Source organism: Talpa occidentalis, unplaced genomic scaffold, assembly GCF_014898055.3.
Source record: "Talpa occidentalis isolate TD23 unplaced genomic scaffold, MPIMG_talOcc4v2.1 talOcc4.14, whole genome shotgun sequence".
Lineage (NCBI taxonomy): Eukaryota > Metazoa > Chordata > Mammalia > Eulipotyphla > Talpidae > Talpa > Talpa occidentalis.
In genome coordinates, this window is record NW_023601433.1 from 60,783,997 (window position 1) to 60,802,990 (window position 18,994).

An 18,994-nucleotide genomic window follows, 5' to 3' on the forward strand; every position below is an offset into this window, starting at 1 on the left:
TCTCCATAAAATTCCCACCACCCTTGTTTTGATCCTACTCCCTTCTCCCCCTCTGTAGTGTGTCTCTGGTTTATAGTTGCCTGTTGATTTTGATTTTTTGTTTATTATAGTTAGTTTTTTTCCTGATCCTTTATTTAGGCTTTCTAAATTCCTGCTATGAGTGAGCCCATCTGATATTTTTCTTTTTCTTTCTGGCTTATTTCACTGAGCATGATCCCTCTCTGCTCCATCCATGTTGCTGTGAATGGCATGAATTTATCTTTTTTGATTGCTCAGTAATATGCCTTGTGTGTATGTGCCACATCTTCTTTTTTTTTTTTTTTTTAATTATTTATTTATTTATACAAGCACTGGGTACAGTCAGACCCGAGGGAGGGTGAGAGGATTCACCAGAGCCAGAGCGGGGAACAGAACAGGCAGACCGACGAAGTACACTGCTGAGGGGAGCAGTGAGCGCGGCAGGAGAGGTCTGCGCGCCATGTGGGACCCTCGCCGGTGGCAGGGGATCAAACCGGTGCTGCAGAAGCTGCAGGCAGCTTCGCAGCCCAGCGCTCAACCACTGCGCCACCGGGGGAGGCCCGCCACATCTTCTTGATCCAGTCATCTATTTTTGGGCATTTGGGTTGTTTCCATAGCTTACCAATTGTAAATAGTGCTGAAATAAACATAGGGGTGCAGGTGTCCCTTTGAGTTAATGTTTTTGTGTCCTTTGGGTAAATACCTAGGAGTGGAATTGCTGGATCATATGGAAGCTCCATTTTTAGCAGATTGAGGAACCTTCACACAGCTCTCCATAGTGGTTGAACCAGTTTACATTCCCACCTGCAGTGCAGAAGAGTTCCTTTTTTTCCACATCCTCACCGGTGTTGACGACTTTCATTAGAAAATAATCTATAGAATAATTATTCTTGGGAAACAAAAGGTTCAGTGCTAGATGCGTTGGAAAGATATTTTCTTCTGAAAATTGTAGGGCAAATGCTGACTCTCCATTCTTATACAATCTCACCTTGACTACAGACTTTTGAATATTGGACAACTATGTTTTCATAAGGATATTTATTATCCTAAGAAAAAGTCTCAGGGTGAACTGATATTAAGAATTCAGAATCACCAGGCCTTATTATTAGTTGGTTATTCATGGAAATCTGCACTTTTTCTTTCTTGCTTGCTTGTTTAGGATTTAATGTTCGTCTGAGTGGTCAAGATGTTGGCCGTGGGACTTTTAGTCACAGGCATGCCATGGTTGTTTGCCAGAAGACTGATGACATGTATATCCCTCTGAACCATATGGACCCTCATCAGAAGGGGTTTCTAGAGGTAGGAGGTTTCATTATATATTGTAAACTGAGGGTACTGATGACCATGGTCACAAGATTCTTTTTTTTAAAGATCTATTTTTATTTATGCATACAAGAACTGGGGTGTAGGCCAGGCATGGGGGGAGGGGTTGAGAGGATTCACCAGAGATAGAGTGGGGAGCAGAACAGGTAGGTGTACTGAAATACACTGCTAAGGGGAACAGCGGGTGAGACAGGAGAGGTCTGCTGCTCCACATGGGTTAGCTCCCTGGCTGGCTGGGGATTGAACTCCAGCTGCAGTGGCTGTGGATGTCTTCATAGTGCTGAGACTTAACCCCTTGCACCAGCAGGGAGGCCGCAGTTACAAGATTCTTAAAGCAATTGGAAGCAGATGTTGGCAGCTTTGGATTCTATACTTTTTAAAATAAAGAGGTGCAAAATGGATAGAGAAAGTAGGTCTCATATTGGAACATAAGCAATAAACAATCAATGGCTGGAGAGCACTGCTTAGGGGAACAGTTGTCCAGTTTTGAGCTTTTGATTGTCTATTTGCTGAAAGGAAAAAATGAGTGTAGGAAAGGTTCCGAAAAGAGGGGTTAAGTGATGGAGCAAGAAGGAAGGATTGATTCAGAGTATGAGTGGGTAAGTTAGCCTTGGTAGGAAGAAAGACGAGGAAAGAAGTAAGAACAGGCAGAGGAGCAAGTAAAGTCGCCCAGCCAAACCCCATTTACATCAAACTCACAAATCTGAGAAAAGTATGGGTCCTTTAAAAAGCTAACTTGATAAGTAACTGAAGCAAATAGAAGTAAGAAAAGATAAATTATGCAAATCTACCATGATAAAAAATCATCTATTTTTTTTCTGTGCTGTCATTGAGTTCTTACCCAAATAAATCACACACTTGTATAGTTGTAATCATAATGGAGATATAATTTTTCCAGGTTTTATTTGTATCCTTCTTGAGGTATAATTGACAGAGCATAAATTTTATTTTATTTTTACTTATTAAAACATAATGTGTACAATTTGTGGGTTTTAGTGTATTCAGTGAGTTTTGCAGCCATCACCATGATCTAATTTTAGAACATTTTAACTACCCCAAAAAGAAACCCAAAATAAGCAGTCATGCCCCATTCTTCACACCTGCCTGTCCCTGGCAATTACTGATCTACTTTCTGTTTCTATTAATTTGCCTGTTTTGGCTTTTTCATATGAATGAAATCATATAATTTGTGGCCTTTTTTCTAAAGATTTATTTATTTATACAAGCACTGGGGTACAGGCCAGAGGTGTGGGAGGGTAAGAGAATTCACCAGAGACAGAGCAGGGAGCAGAACAGGCAGAAGGACCGAAATACACTGCTAAGGGGAGAGTGGGCGAGACAGGAGAGGTCTGCTGCACCATGTGGGTATCTCCCTGGCCAGCCGAGAATCCAACTGGCACTGCAGAGGCTGCAGACAGCTTCACAGGGCTGCACTCAACCTGCTGTGCCACCGGGGAGGCCCTCTGTGGCCTTTTGTGACTAGCTTATTTCACTCACCCTTATGTTTTCAAGGTCTATCGCTGGTGGAGCATATTGCATTTCTTTTTATTGCCAGATGATATTCTATAAATCTGTGATGTTAAAAAAGATCTCTTAGAAAAATGCTGAAAAAACACAAGATTACAAAAAAATTTTGGAGGTGGAGGTATGATATAAAGGAACTTTTTCTCATTGTGAAACATTTGAGACATCAAGTTGGACTCATCAGGTTGCCAATCTGATGTCCTAGATGTGTATTTCCTATAACTAGGACATTCTCCGAAATCAGCAATATAACTTGCCAAGTCAGGAAATTAACAATGAGACAGGACTACCATGTCATCTTCAAACCCAGTTCAGTATTGTGTTGCATTTAATTGTCAAATCTCCTTAGCCCCCACCAGAAATTAATTTTGTAGTCTGAATTTTTTTATCTCAATATATGATACTCCATAAGCCTTGATGTGCACATAGGATAATAGAACAATCACTTCTAACCAAAGGTAGGCCTTTTATAGTAACTTCCCCCTTTGTTTTATATCCCCCTTTGTTTTATAACATTAAAACAAAGGTATTTATTTAATTTAAAGTAATAATGGTTTATAGATTTCAGGTATACAGCATTATGATTTGCCTTTGATACATATTACCTGCCCCCACCAAAAGTCTGGTTTCCTTTCCTCACCATGCAATTGGCCCCTCTTACCCAATTTATACACCGTCTTTTCCCCTTCCCTTCAGTAACCATTTTGTTCTTGTATTCTAAGAGTTTGTTTTGTTTTGATTGTTTCATTTGTTTTATTTCTTTATCTCCCACATGAGTGAAAATATAAGATATTTGTCTTTTGCATGACACAGTTTTACTCTCAGTCCTGATGGTGGGTCATCTGAGAAGTTAATGTCACTTATTCTCTAAGAAAGGCTTTAATGCTTATATTCCAACTGCCTTTACCTCTTCCTTTCTTTGTCCTTATTTTTTCCATTTGCATCACTCAGAGAGAGCAATAGATCTTCTTTCTCAAAGGAACGTGGAGATGAATGAAAACAAATCTTTCTTCTCTACCCCTCCTTGCTTTTGAGAGGTTTGTATAAATGGGATGCTTCACCTTTACTGACTCATGTCACCTCTTCCTTGCACGACAGTATCTCCCTTTCTTTTAGGTCAGCAACAGCCCACTGTCAGAAGAAGCTGTTCTGGGATTTGAATATGGGATGAGCATTGAAAGCCCTAAATTACTACCCCTCTGGGAGGCTCAGTTTGGTGATTTCTTCAATGGTGCCCAGATCATCTTTGACACATTCATCTCTGGAGGTTGGTGTTGCCATGTGGGTATGTTGTGGGCATAGGACATTAGCGTCATCAAGACAAATTTGAAAATGTATACATTATGCAAAAATGAATGTAAGAAATATATAAAAAAATTTTAAAAAATCAATGCATAGAACAAAACATAGGCAAAATGCACCCCCCTCCCAAAAAAGACACATTTGTGAAAAGAGGCCACAGTTCTTTATGAGACTTCTTGTACCACAGCCTTTCCAGAGAGTTGAGGGTTGCTCTGTCACCCATTGGGGTGTGACAACTATTAAGCTGTTAAATAAACTACTGGGAAGAACACTTAGGTTCTCTGTCACCAGGAGAGTTGGGTTTCAGCAGGAGGGCTGTACAGGGAGCTTCTTATCATCACCAGGGGAATTTGCTTGGTTGTAGGGAGCTGTGTCTGTGCCTGCCAGCTCCCAGCTGGCTTGACTTTAGGTCTGCTCTTAGGGTATGTTGAGTAACTATGACGTGAATCACAAGGGGGCAGTGGAGACATGGTGAGGATTTGTATGAGAGTGAATGGCAGCCTAGAAAATTCTCTTCCCTCAGTGCTGGGGTAGTTAAGTATCTGAAAGTTGAAAGTTGTATATCTTTGTTATTTTTAATCATCATTGTAATGCTGCTCATTGTAATATTCAAAGTATATAAAATACAAGTGTAAAGCTCTCTTAGTCCCTCCACCTTATTTTCTGGAGGGAACGAGAATCTAAGGGAACACTCAGCTTTTGAGTGTACACTTCAGCCCCTTCCTATGGTTGTGTTTCTCTGTAACTTTGTAATTGCGAGGAGAAAACATGCCTTGAGGAGACTGGACTTTGAATTGTCCAGAGACTGTTTAACAAAATTTGAGGACAGTGGCCTGTGTTGTAAGCAGTGCTATGAGGAAAGATAGGCACTGACCATGCTTGGTATGAGTTGTACCTGAGATGAAATCAAAGTGGCACATGCTGTTCTAGAAGCCAGGGTGTTTACCTTTGAGTTTCTCTTCCACTTGCTAAAGCCCCATTCACGTGTCACCATAGGGTTTCCACCATTGTGACAAATGTTTTCCCCCTAAGCAGGTGCAATAGTGCTAGAAAGTGCACAGGCTGAAATAGTTGTAGGGGGCCAGGCAGTTAACTAATGTTTGTGTCACTTCCCAAGTCACAGCAGACTGTATGTACCTGTTTCATAGAGTTTGTACTCCCTACCTGTGCTATTTCAGGTGAGGCTAAGTGGCTCCTGCAGAGTGGCATTGTTATTCTCCTTCCACACGGGTACGATGGGGCTGGGCCAGACCACTCATCTTGTCGCATTGAGCGTTTCTTACAGGTATGCCAAATGCCTTTTTTTGTTTGTTTTTTAAAGATTTATTTATTCATGCATACAAGAACTGGGGTACAGGCCAGATGTGCGGGAGGGTGAGAGGATTCACCAGAGACAGAGTGGGGAGCAGAACAGGTGGACTGAGTGAAATACACTGTTGAGGGAAGCAGCGGGCTAGACAGGAGAGGTCTGCCACACCATGCAGGTATCTCGCCAACGGCCATGAGAGAACCTTTGCTTCAGGGCTGCAGACAGCTTCATAGCACTGCGCTCAACCTGCTTCACCACCAGGGGAGGCCCCTCAAATGCCTTTTGGATTCCAATGTACTTTGGAATAGAACTACCTCCTGCAGATAACTTACTGTGCACCTTAAGTTGTAAGATAGTGTTTGGATGAATCAGATCTAATGCAATTTCAATATCCTTTGGAAACATTATGTTTCCAGTATATTAGATCATGCTTTTTGGCAATCCAAGGGGGCAAAAATCAGTGTCTTCTTTGCTTAACTAGGCTGAACATCAGAATCATCTAAGGAGCTTTTTATAAATGGAGGTACAGGGATCAACTCTAGATCAGATTCTTAGGAGCTGGGCCAAGGAATCTTTTTTTACTTAAAAAACTTTTTCCTCCCTGGTGGCGTAAGGGGTTAAGATGCAACCTACAAAGCTATCCACAGCCACCCAAGCATGAGTTCAATCCCTGGCAAGGGAGCTACCCACATGGCGCAGCAGACCTCTCCTGTCTTGCCAGCTGCTCCCCTCAGCAGTCTATTTCAGGACATCTGCTTGTTCTTCTCCCCACTCTGTCTCTGGTGAATCCGCTCCCCGCTCTGTCTCTGGTGAGTCCTCTCACCCCCTGTATCTCTGGCCTGTACCCCAGTTCTTGTATGCATAAATAAATAAATCTTAAAAAAAAACTTTTTCCATTAGTGATAGTATTTTTATAAAATGATTCATGACCATTAAAAATGTTTACATTTCTATTTAAAACTTTTGAAATAAACACATGGAAATCATCATTATTATCATTTGGTGGGAATCATCACTAATGTCTTCATACATTTGATATCCTAATATTTATTTTGAAAATTTCCATACAGAAAAGTTGAAAAAATTTTATAACGAACACACTAGATTCTAACATTAATATCTTACTATTATTCTTTTTTTATCATCTATTTATTCATTTATCATCCCTCTATCCATAAAGGTGTATTATTTTTTATATTAATTTTTTAAATTTTTTTACATCATTGTTCATTTTTAAACAATATTTGCTTCCCCCCACCCGCTCAGGTGTAGTCCCCCCAGTTTCCTTCACCAATGCACCTGTGCACCATCATCTCAGTCCCCTGTGCTCCTCCCTCCCTGATCCCTCTCCCTCCTCCCCTGCAATATGTCTCTGATTTATAGTTGTCTGTTTTTGCTTGGCTGTGTTTTGTATTGTTTTTATTTGTTTACACTGATGTCTTATTTGGTTCCCCTATATTCCTGCTATAAGTGAAACCATTGGATATTTTTCTTTTTCCTTCAGGCTTATTTCATTGAGCATAATTCCCTCTAGTTCCATCCACATTGCTGAGAATGGCATGAGTTTATCTTTTTTGATTGTTGAATAATATTCCATTGTGTATATCTGCCACACCTTCTTGATCCAGTCATCTATTTTTGGGCATTTGGGTTGTTTCTAGGTTTTACCTATTGTAAATAGTGCTGCAATAAACATAGATGTACAGGTGTGGTGTTCTTTTGAATCAATGTTTTTGTGTCCTTTGGGTAGATTCCCAGTAGTGGAATTGCCGGGTCATATGGTAGCTCCATTTTTATTTATTTATTTTTATTTATTTTTAGATTGATTGATTGATTTTATTTATACAAGCACTGGGTACAGTCAGAAGCGTGGGAGGGTGAGAGAATTCACCAGAGCCAGAGCAGGGAGCAGAGCAGGCAGAAGGACCGAAGTACACTGCTGAGGGGAGCAGCGGGCGGCAGGAGAGGTCCACGCGCCATGTGGGACCCTCCGCCAGTGGCCGGGGAGCAGTGGGGCATCCAACTGGCGCTGCAGAGGCTGCGAGCAGCTTCACAACCCAGCGCTCAACCGCTGCGCCACCGGGGAGGCCCAATAGCTCCATTTTTAGTAGACTGAGGAACCTCCAGACAGCTTTCCATAGTAGTTGGACCAGTTTGCACTCCCACCAGCAATGTAGGAGAGCTCCTTTTTCACCGCATCCTCGCCAACATTTGTTGTTGCTTGTTTTTTTGATATGTGCCATTCTTACTGATGTAAGGTGGTATTTCAATGTGGTTTTCCCTGATTATAAGGGATGTTGAACTTTTTTTCATAAAAGGCATGTTATTTTTATGCATTTCACAATAAATGGTGGTATCAAACACATCACCCCAATGACAAGCGTATCATATTTTATCTGTATTTTATCTATATATAGATGATAGATAAATAGATCAGTAAATAGAACATTAGGTAATTATATTGGAGAATGACACAGAAATGACTTTATAAAAATTAGATATGGAAAAAAATTGTAGGTACATTAAAGAACTGCATCTGAAATACAGAATTAGATTTTTCAAAGGAAATTTAGAAAACAGGTATGGGGAAGGTACAGTGTGGGGATCATCAGTATACAGATGATTTTTTTTTGAAGATTTGTTTTTATTTATTTATGCATACAAGAGCTGGTGTGTAGACCAGAGGTACAGGGAGAGGGGTGAGAGGATTCACCAGAGACAGAGTGGGGAGCAGAACAGGCAGATCTACTGAAATACACTATTGAGGGGAGCAGCAGGCGAAACAGGAGAGGTCTGCTGTGCCATGTGGGTCATCTCCCTGCATGGGGATCAAACTTATGCTGCAGTGGCAGTTGTGATAGCTTCATAGTGCTGAGACTTAACCCCTGTGCCACCAGGGAGACCCCTCAACTTGCTTTCTTCTGGAGTGGGGTTAGGAGGTCACACCACTGTCTGTTCCACCAGAATCTTCTCTAATTTAGTTCTTTGCCCACAACTTTTTAACCTTTTAGCTGCTTTTGATTTTGTTTTGGTCTTTAAAACAAACTAAAATAGGGCCTCCCTGGTGGCCTCAGGGTTAAGTCTCAGCATTACCACCGCGAAGGCTTGAGTTAGATCCCAGGCCAGTCAGCTAACCCACATATGGCTCAGCAGACCTCTCCTGTCTCACCCACTGCTCCCCATAGCCTTGTATTTCAGTAAAATCCAGCCGTTCTGGTGCCCACTCTGGTGAATCCTGTCTCTGGTGAATCCTCTCACCAGCCCCCCTCCACCCTTGCACCTCTGTCCTATACCTCAGTTCTACCCAAAAATAAATAAAAGCTTTTTTAAAAAATAAAAAAAAAACTAAACTAAAATTGTGCTTATTTCATTAGGAGAGTGAAATCCTAATATTACTTCTTTCTACCAGCTTATCCCCATAGATCAGAATCTTTATTCTTTAAAAAGTCCTCTCCAATATGCCTCTGTTGTCAGCTGTGTTTGGGTACAACTATGTTAAAATACCTGGACTGGGGCAGATGAGGAGAGCCATCCGGTCTGTCCTCTGGGTCATTCTCCACAACTCATACATTCACTTTTGGATAATTTTCCACGAAGGAGGGAAGTATCTTTTCTCCTTCTTATTGAGAGGCCTGTGTTAACTTTTGGGTAACAAATTGTTGTCATGATTGAATCAGACAATTCTGAAGGTCCTGTGCCATATCCTTCTCAGATGTGTGACAGCACACAAGAGGGGGTGGATGGCGACACGGTGAACATGTTCGTGGCAAACCCAACCACTCCTGCCCAGTATTTCCACCTCCTGAGGAGACAGATGGTTCGGAACTTCAGAAAACCCCTGATTGTTGCTTCCCCGAAGATGCTGCTCAGGTTCCCTGTAAGTAGAAAAGATCTTTCTCCTCTCATTTTCCTCTATTTTCTGTATCTAGTTAAAACTCTAAATCACAGGAACTTTTCTTTAGTTTTGGTTGACCTTGCTGCTTCACGCTGGTATCCTGGTCTGAGCAAAAATAATATTATGAAAAAATTTTAAAATCTAAGTGACCTAATAAGCATTACTGTATCAATAGTAGGAAGTTGGGTATTAAAGTACTTTGTTGAAAACTATTGATATTATTCATCATCTAGAAAATCTTTATTTAGATATTTCTGTTAAATGAATTATTATAGGTAGACTCCTGTTTTTGTTTTTTTTTATTTTTTAATTTTTTTTAAATAATAAATTTTATTTTTATATTCCCCATACAATTGCAAACCCCCATTCTGACCCCAATCCCTCCCCTCCCGCCCCCCACCCCCCAAAAAGTGTCTCTGGTTCATAGTTTTTTGTTGATTTTGATTTTCACTTTCTTATAGTTATTCATTTTCCTGGTCCCTTATTTAAGTTTTCTAGATTCCTGCTATGAGTGAGACCATCCGGTATTTTTCTTTTTCTTTTTGGCTTATTTCGCTGAGCATGATCCCTTCCAGCGCCATCCATGTTGCTGCAAATTGCATGTGTTTATCTTTTTTGAATGCTGAGTAATATTCCATGGTGTATATGTACCACAGCTTCTTGATCCAGTCATCTATTTTTGGGCATTTGGGCTGTTTCCAAAGCTTAGCTATTGTGAATAGTGCTACTATAAACATAGGGGTGCAGGTGTTCTTTGGAATTGATGTTTCTGTGTCCTTTGGGTAGACTCCTGTTTTAATAAACATAAACATTATAGAGTGTGGCTTTATTGCTCCACTGCTTACAGAAGATACATTTTCTCTTACTTCACCTGCCTAAGTGTTAAGTGCACAACATATTTTTAAAATTGCAAAAATAGGCTAGCTATCAAGTGGCAGAGTTCAAGATAATAAATACTACTTAACACATTTATCCATCTGCAATATGCTTTTTCAGTTTTATATGAAAGTCTTCATTAGGATTTACATTCGTAAAACTTTTGCCTCACTTTGCATGCTGGTACTGGGGTGATTTAGGATTTGGCTGTCCAAGACTGTCTTGTGCTTCTTAAAGGTTTAAGAGTGTATGTTTGAAACTAGGGAGTGTTGAGGAAATTTGCAAGTGATTTTCTTTTACTAGTTATATTTTTAACCCCTCAGTTAAAGTAAGGAGTAAGGAGACACTTGGTGTTGGTCTGTGCTTATATGATTCTAAAGTGGGCAGCTCCTTAAGTTTTGTGCTCTAGGCCCCTCACTTGCTGCCTTTAGCCCCCACTCTGGGACTAGAAATGCACTACATATTCTTTCACCAATGGCAGCTTTTCATTTGTTTGGTCTATTTTTTCTTTCTGACCCAATGTTCCAGTGAACAGTCTTGCACATTTTGAGGTAGCTGCATGAACCAAGAAGCATCACAGGGTAGGCAAGAAAAATGAATGCCACCCATCAACACAGTCTTTCTGATAGGGCTCTGTTGACATAGTGATGAAAGAGGCCAAGTCAAAATGTAAAATTACTGTAATTCATTTCTAAGAAATGTGTACTGTGGGATTCTTGACCCAACTTTCATTGTACTCCTGATGTTGTCACTTGTTCCCACAATCATGACTACCAAGGAGTATGATACTAAGTACTATGTGTATATTACTGAATATTGAATTATTAGAATTTTATTTTTTATTAGAAATTCATTTTGAGAATTTCTCTTGTTGTTTCAACCAATAATAAAAGTTCATATTCTCAACCTAGTATTCCACCCCTCTCCTCAAGTCTATTATTTATCAGATAAAATAGACCTTGCTTAGGAGCTTTAAGAAATATTGAGGGTGGGGGAAGAAAATATTGTTTAAAAAAATAATAATAAATAATTAAAAAAAAGAAATATTGGTAGCTAACCCTTAGACTCCAAGACAAAAACTGATATTTTTAAGTTAAATATGCAAGTCCTTTACTACTTGAAAGTGATTACAACTATTACTTAATTCTGAAGTCCCTGAAAATTGGATTATTGGTATACTCCCTCTATCAGAATATGTTAACCCTTTTTTCAATGGCCTATTCAAGGATGACTTACCCTGGTTATAGGGGGCTTGTTAGATGATACCTAAATCCCATCCCACACTACCAATTCTGAACCCTTCTATTGTTGATTCCTATCCTAGGAAGCAGGGTTGACAAAGGACTCTGGTTCAGAATAGAGAACTTACTATGCATTGTTTAGTAATAAGAATACTGAAGAGTTGACATTAATTTTTTAGGTTATATTGCAGAATCCCAGTATCAATGTGATTGTTCACAATTACCTAGCCAAATGCCATCTACTTATTTGGGAATAGATATAGGAAAACTAATTATTGGTAGATGATAATAAAAGAGATCAAATGCCCAAATTTGGTATCACAAGTTAACTTCTGTTAGTTCTTTGCAAATATTTCACTTGAGCTTATTCATAAATTTCTTTTCATCATGTGTTGTTCCTACTTGTTCTGATTGAATAGGTTTTAGTTATAGATTATAGTAAAAAACTTAAATAATTTCCCTCAGTTTTTTGGTTCACAATATAAATTCTATAAAATCTTGTTTCTAATTCCAAAACATTAAAGCACATTTTTTTATATTGGTCGTACAGGTTTGTTTCTTAAAATTATGTTTTGGAGCTATATGTAACCCCAGAAAAATAATTTTATTCTGAAGACTATAGTACTTACAACATTTGGAAAGATGCCGTATTCAATAGTTAATGTGTTTATCTACATTTCCAAGAGAGAATTTTGTGATAATTTCTTGATAAAAATCCCTACAAATAAAAGTATCTTTAGTTCCTTTCTATTGATTAATAGATTTGTGACTTGCTTCCTATTCCCCCTAACCCCCTTTTTAGGCAGCTGTGTCAACTCTTCAAGAAATGGTACCAGGAACATCATTCAAACCAGTCATTGGTGATTCATCTGTGGATCCAAAAAAGTAATTTGATGCATCTCTTATTTCTTTCTCTGAAGTTGAATTTTTTAACTAGTGGGAATATCTAGTTAAGGATCCCAAATGGACCTTTATAAGAAATGTGCTAATATAAATCCTTCAAGCTGGTGGGGGAGGAATTAGCATAGACATGCAGAGTAAACTCCGGAGGCCTGTGTTGCTAAAGGACAGCCAGAGCTTAGCCTGTTACTGAATCCAACTACAGCGGCCCCAGTGGTTTCACTTTTTTTATTAGAAATTTATTTATTAATGCATACAAGAACTGGGGAGTAAGCCAGAGGTGTGGGGTGGGGGTGAGGACTCACCAGAGACAGTGGGGAGCAGAACAGGCAGATCTACTGAAATACACTGCTGAGGGGAGCAGCGGGCAGGACAGGAGAGGTGTGCTGCTCCATGTGGGTCAGCTCCCTGGCAGGCTGGGATTGAACTCATGCTGCAGAGGCTGCATATAGCGTCACAGTGCTGTGCTTAACCTCTTGCACCACCAGGGAGTCCCCGGTGGCTTCCTGTGTGAAGCAGTTAAGTCTACACATTCTCCCCCTTCTTCTGATACAATTTTTCAAGATATTGCTCCTCTACTCCATTGTTCATTTGCTACCTAACAGAGTTAAAAGCCTAGTATTCTGCTGTGGCAAACATTTCTATGCTCTGCTGAAGCAAAGAGAATCCCTGGAAGCCAAGAAGGATGACTTTGCCATCATCCGAATAGAGGAACTCTGCCCTTTCCCGCTGGATTCATTACAACAAGAGATGAGCAAATACAAACATGTTAAAGGTAAAGGGTTGTTCTTGTTAGGATTGGTTTTCAGATACCTGAAGTCCTTTCAGACTATCTCAAGTGAAAGAGATTATAGGGACCATGTGAGTTATTAGAATTTCATGGAATCTGGAGATATGAAAGCATGCTACTAGAGCCAACATCTCCATGTTTTTTTGGCTTCCCTTTTAGTCATTCCTTCTCTCATCTAAGACATCTAGTTTTTGGAGAGTTTGGAGGTAATCAGTGTTACATTATTATTTATAAGAAATCCAATAAAACGGTCAAATACAAGTCTTTCCAACAAATGGAACTGGAATAATTGCACATCTATATGTGCCTTATGTAAAAATTAACTCAAAAATGATCATAGAACTAAACTTAAATGGAAAAATGTCAAACTTCTTGAAGAATATAGGAAAAAAATCTTTCCAACCTGCCTTAAACAAAATTCTTCTTTTTTTTAAAGATTTATTTATTTCTACAAGAACCAGGCTACAGGCCAGATGCGTGGGAGGGTGAGAGGATTCACCAGAGACAGAGTGGGGAGCAGAACAGGCAGACTGACGAAACATACTGCTGAGGGGAGCAGTGGGTGAGACAGGAGAGGTCTGCTGCACCATGTGGGTTGCTCCACAGCCAGCGGGGATTGAACTGGCACTGCAAAGGCCGTGGACAGCTTCACAGTGCTGCACTCAACTGCCTGTGCCACCAGGGAAGCCCCACAAAATTCTTATATATAACACTGAAATCACATTCCATAGTAAAGGAAAAAGTAGACATCAAAATGAAAAATAAAATTACTGTGAAAACTGCTGTGAAGAAAATAAAGACAGGCCATACATTGGGAGAAAATACTTGTAAATACATATCTGACAAAGGGCTATTCAGAATATTAAAAGAGCTTTTATTTTTTTCTTTTAAAAATTTATTTATTTATGCATGCAAGAACTGGGATGCAGGTCAGAGGTACAGGGGGGTGAGAGGATTCACCAGAAACAGAGTGGGGAGTAGAACAGGCAGACTGACTGAAATACACTGTTAAGGGTAGCAGCAGGCCAGACAGGAGAGGTCTGCTGTGCCATGTGGGTAGCTCCCTGGTGGGGGAACAAACTCAAACCACAGTGGCTGTTGCAGTTGCTGGTGATAGCTTTATAGCACTGTGACTTTAACCCCTGCCCCACTGGGGAGGCCCTTAAAAGAGCTTTTAAATGTCAATAGTGGGGCCTCCCCGGTGGCGCAGCGGTTGAGCGCTGGGTTGCGAAGCTGCCCGCAGCCTCTGCAGCGCCGGCTCGATCCCCGGCTGCTCCCCGGCCACCGGAGGAGGGTCGCTCTCTCCTGCCGCCCGCTGCTCCCCTCAGCAGTGTACTTCGGTCCTTCTGCCTGCTCTGCTCCCCGCTCTGGCTCTGGTGAATTCTCTCACCCTCCCGCGCTTCTGACTGTACCCAGTGCATGTATAAACAAAACAAACAAACAAACAAACAAATAAATAAAGCATGCCTCTATTAAAAAAAAAATAAATGTCAATAGTGAATCCAAAAGTCAATAGTAAAAACCATAAAATTCAATATTTTATTTTTTTTTTTTAATAGAGGCATGTTTATTTATTTATTTATTTGTTTGTTTGTTTTGTTTATACATGCACTGGGTACAGTCAGAAGCGCGGGAGGGTGAGAGAATTCACCAGAGCCAGAGCGGGGAGCAGAGCAGGCAGAAGGACCGAAGTACACTGCTGAGGGGAGCAGCAGGCGGCAGGAGAGGTCTGCACGCCATGCGGGGCCCTCCTCCGGTGGCTGGGGAGCAGCTGGGGATCGAACCGGCGTCGCAGAGGCTGCGGACAGCTTCGCAACCCAGCGCTCAACCGCTGCGCCACCGGGGAGGCACCAAAATTCAATATTTTAAATTGATTTGTACAAGCACCTTACCAAAACCAAATGGCAACCATATGAACTCATACTCAACCTAATTAGTGATAAAGTGAAATGCAGGTTAATTGAAATGAGATATATATGGTGATAGACCAATATTGGAGTGATTTAAAATGAAAACAAAACAGTGAATTGGCAATATTGAGCACTGATGAGGATGCAGAGGGACTTTAACCTCATTCACTGCTCATGCAAACTGATAGGGCTATTGTAGAAAAGTCAGTTTCTTATAAGGTCATACATAGAGTAACCCAATGGTCCAACAGTCCTGCACACCTAGGTATTTACCCAAGGGAAGTGAAAACGTGTTCACAGAAAAATCTGTCTGTGAATATTTATAGCATCTTTATTCAAAATTGCCCCCAACTGGAACCACCAAAATGTCCCTTAACCAGTGAGTATGAATAGACAGTCTGTGGCACATCCATACACTAGCATACTATTCAACCATGAAAGGGAGTGAGCTGTTGCTGTAGACAAAGTTGCAGATGTATTTTGCTAGTTCAAGGAAGCCTGATGAAAAGAACTACATATTGTATGATTTCATTTATTTGTCATTCTAGAAAAGGCAAACCTGCAGGGAGAGAGAAAAGATTATTGGTTGCTAGAGGTTGGGGGTGGGAAAAGAAGGTGACTGCAAAGGGACAGGATGAGGGAAATTTGGGATTGATAGAATTATCGTTTCATGAGTGTGGTGGTGGGTACATGCCTATGAATCATCCAAAAAAAAAAAAAAAAGACACATTGGAAAGCACAAATTTACTTAAGGTTGAATATTGACGCATTTGTATGCATGTGTGTTATGTACGTATACACACAAATATGCACACACTGTGTGCATTGTATATGTTTATTTGAGGTACTGAAATAACTTTCCTCTTTTGTAGATTTTATTTGGAGTCAGGAGGAACCTCAGAACATGGGTCCATGGTTTTTTGTTTCTCCAAGGTTTGAAAAGCAATTGGCTTGCAAGGTAATAGCACTTTCTCCCTTGTAGTGTTTTCCATGGGTGTTTCTCCTAGAGTGACAACAAATGGATTTAGCTCCTATTATCAGTCAAACTCCTTTAAACATAAAAACAGAAAATTTAGTTTAGACTATTCTTCCAGAGGAAAATGCTGAGTGTCTGTTCCTATATATGTGGACATACTAGTATCATGTTTTTTAGAAAGTGATTATATTCAAAAAAAGTAAAAGCCCTTACCTGTCAGCTCCCTTTCTCACTATTCTACTCAGCTTTCTAGTCTATGGTCAGCATCCATCCCCTGGGGAGCAGGGCGATGAGCAGACTGGTTTACAGCGACAGTAGAGACACTCAACATTTGTTCCAGCCCCAGCTACAAAGGGTAAAACAATGAGAAGAGCAATCTGCTTCTGTTTCTATTCTGCTTTTTTTTTTTTTTTAAAGATTTATTTATTTATGCATACAAGAGCTGGGGTGTAAGCTAGAGGTGCCGGGGAGGGGATGGTGGTGGTAAGAGGATTCACCAGAAGCAGAGTGGGGAGCAGAGCAGGCAGATCTACTGAAATACACTGCTGAGGGGAGCAGTGGGTGAGACAGGAGAGGTCTGCTGCGCCATGTGGGTAGCTCCCTGGTGGGGGATCGAACTCATGCTGCAGCGGCTGCGGATAGCTTCATAGGTTGTGTTTTAATCCCTTGCGCCACAAGGGAGGCCCTTTATTCTGCTTTGATTAGAATTCAGTTTACTCATTTGATGCTAGTTTGCTAGGTTCAGATTATTTTCACACAGAAATAGTTATATTTTAGGAAGTTCTACAGCTAATGCTAATAAATAATTACTTAAGAATAGAACAATTTCAAGTATGTATCTCAATCTTATCATGCCTGGAATTTAGCTAGTTTTTAGTTATGGCATATGTCACCCTGCAATCTTTATTTTTCCAAAAAGACGATTCATAGTTAAACAGCCAAAGAAAAATTCATGCACCGCTTTGAGAGAACTAACCAGAGCTCCAGTCAGGTCAAAATGTCAACTGATTTCTTTTCTACTCCAACGATAGCTCCGTCTTGTGAGCCGACCCCCTTTGCCAGCACCCGCTGTAGGCATTGGTACTGTTCACCAGAAGCAGCATGAAGATGTCCTCACCAAGACCTTTGCTTGATGATATCCTTTGAAAAGATACTATTCCTTTTATGAAAATTGCCAGAAAAAGAAAGGACTGCTTTCCTCCTGCTCTCTCCTGTCTCATTAGATAACATGAAACCACTGTTTTCCTCTAAGATGTTGGGATTTATTAAGACAGTTTGATTTGGACTATGTGGAATAGCTAAGGAAATTGTTCATCAATATGTGAAATCCACAAGTCAATTTTATCTTTAAAAGTACAACAGTGTTATGTTTTGCTTACATCTGAGTGAGTTGTAGGGCTAAGTCATTATCCAGATTTTTTTATAGGTCACTCTAATTAACTATATATGCTCAGGAACAGCTCTTTTACTTGAATCTGTGCCTGTATATAGATGAACTCAGCAGCATCTCTCAATTTGTTTGATGGACATCTCTTTGGTTAATTTTTCACTTCTTTCTTTCAATATTTTTCTTTTATGTAATATCTGGTGCTGCTTTCCTGCCACTGTGAAAAATGTGTCACAAACACTGTAGCAAAACTACAGTATTCTTTCAAATTAGTTGTTTTACCCATTATTCTTAAATACAAGTCCTATTAAATGAAAATGTGTCTATGATCTTTTGGCATGGCTTTATTAAATTAAAGAGTTTAGTTTCATCGAAATTGATTTATGGGTGACTGTGCCATAGTATCTTTTCTTTTTAAATTGTTCTTGAAGTGATATCTTCATAGTTTAAGTTGACTTTGGGTGGCTGACATGGGGATTTCAGTCCCTGGTTAATCAGTCTTGCCTCTAAAAACTCTCTGATGCCATGTGATGTTTATATGTGGTTTTCAACGAGCACTTTAACTTTGACAACAGAGCTTCCCACTGCCAGGTATTTGGGATGATCTGGAGATCATCCACCTACCTCCTTAGTCTAAAATTAAATGTAGTAATTGAAAGATAACAGCAGAAAACTGTGTAGCATCACTTGACTTGGGGTTACAGAGACTCTACCACCTACCATTCTATGCTGGGGCGCTGTTCTCGGAAATGATGGGGGAAGTTCAGGGCATTGGGACACCCTCTCCACTTTTACTGGCAACTGGTAATGCTTTTCAGAACCAATGAATACGTTCTGGCTGTGGCAGTAAATTCGTGATTCATATCTTAAATGTATGCATTAGTTTATTGATTTAACATTTCTGTAATATTTACATTCCTTTTATTCCTTATATACCTTAGTGCTTTCTTCCTCTGTCAAGTCTTATAAATCATGTAACTTAGTGCCACTCATGTAAATCAGTAAAATCACAAAAATTTCAATGAGAACAATTATCAATGTTGTATGTTGAACTAGAAAAAAATAAAAGCAGTGTCAATTTTTCCCCAGATCTCTTGGTTTCTTGAATTAAAGAATTTCAAAAGTCTAAGGATGCAATGAAATGGAAAAGTAGATTTTTCTAGTGTAGCTTAGATCTCTCCAGATTTCTTATTTTATACTTCACAAGTCTGTTTTCTTACTACATCTTCTCCAACATGAGTCATGAAATATGTCTTCTATATTTTAACTATCTTACTTAATCACTACTGCAATATGCAGTGTTTTGAATTACTTTGCAGAAAGGGACCTTGTACAGAATTCCAAATCAAATACTCCCATAATAGAGTATTTATTATATGGGGTGACCATATAATAATAAGGTAAGATAAAAACATTTTAATTTAATACCCTTAAAATTTGATAATATGATACTTGTATCCCATTTATGTCTATGCTAATTTTATATTCAATGATGAATAGAGCTTAAATTAGACACTACTTCAATAGAGATAGTAACAATCAT

At 39.8% G+C, this 18,994-nt stretch overlaps 1 protein-coding gene across 2 annotated transcripts in view; it reads left to right on the forward strand.

Moving 5' to 3' along the window:
* DHTKD1 (dehydrogenase E1 and transketolase domain containing 1) overlaps positions 1–18,994 on the forward strand; it is a 39,141-nt gene extending 20,147 nt beyond the window's left edge. Inside the window, exons 10-18 of one of the 2 annotated variants that reach the window (XM_037510608.2) lie at positions 1,178–1,317; positions 3,982–4,132; positions 5,346–5,452; positions 9,189–9,353; positions 12,291–12,373; positions 12,994–13,163; positions 15,961–16,046; positions 17,096–17,199; positions 18,154–18,993. In XM_037510608.2, coding sequence (XP_037366505.1) covers positions 1,178–1,317; positions 3,982–4,132; positions 5,346–5,452; positions 9,189–9,353; positions 12,291–12,373; positions 12,994–13,163; positions 15,961–16,046; positions 17,096–17,197 — 1,004 coding nt within the window. In that variant the 3' untranslated portion in view covers positions 17,198–17,199; positions 18,154–18,993. Of the gene's footprint in view, positions 1–1,177; positions 1,318–3,981; positions 4,133–5,345; positions 5,453–9,188; positions 9,354–12,290; positions 12,374–12,993; positions 13,164–15,960; positions 16,047–17,095 lie in introns of both variants that reach the window. The other variant, XM_037510607.2, reaches the window with a different exon arrangement.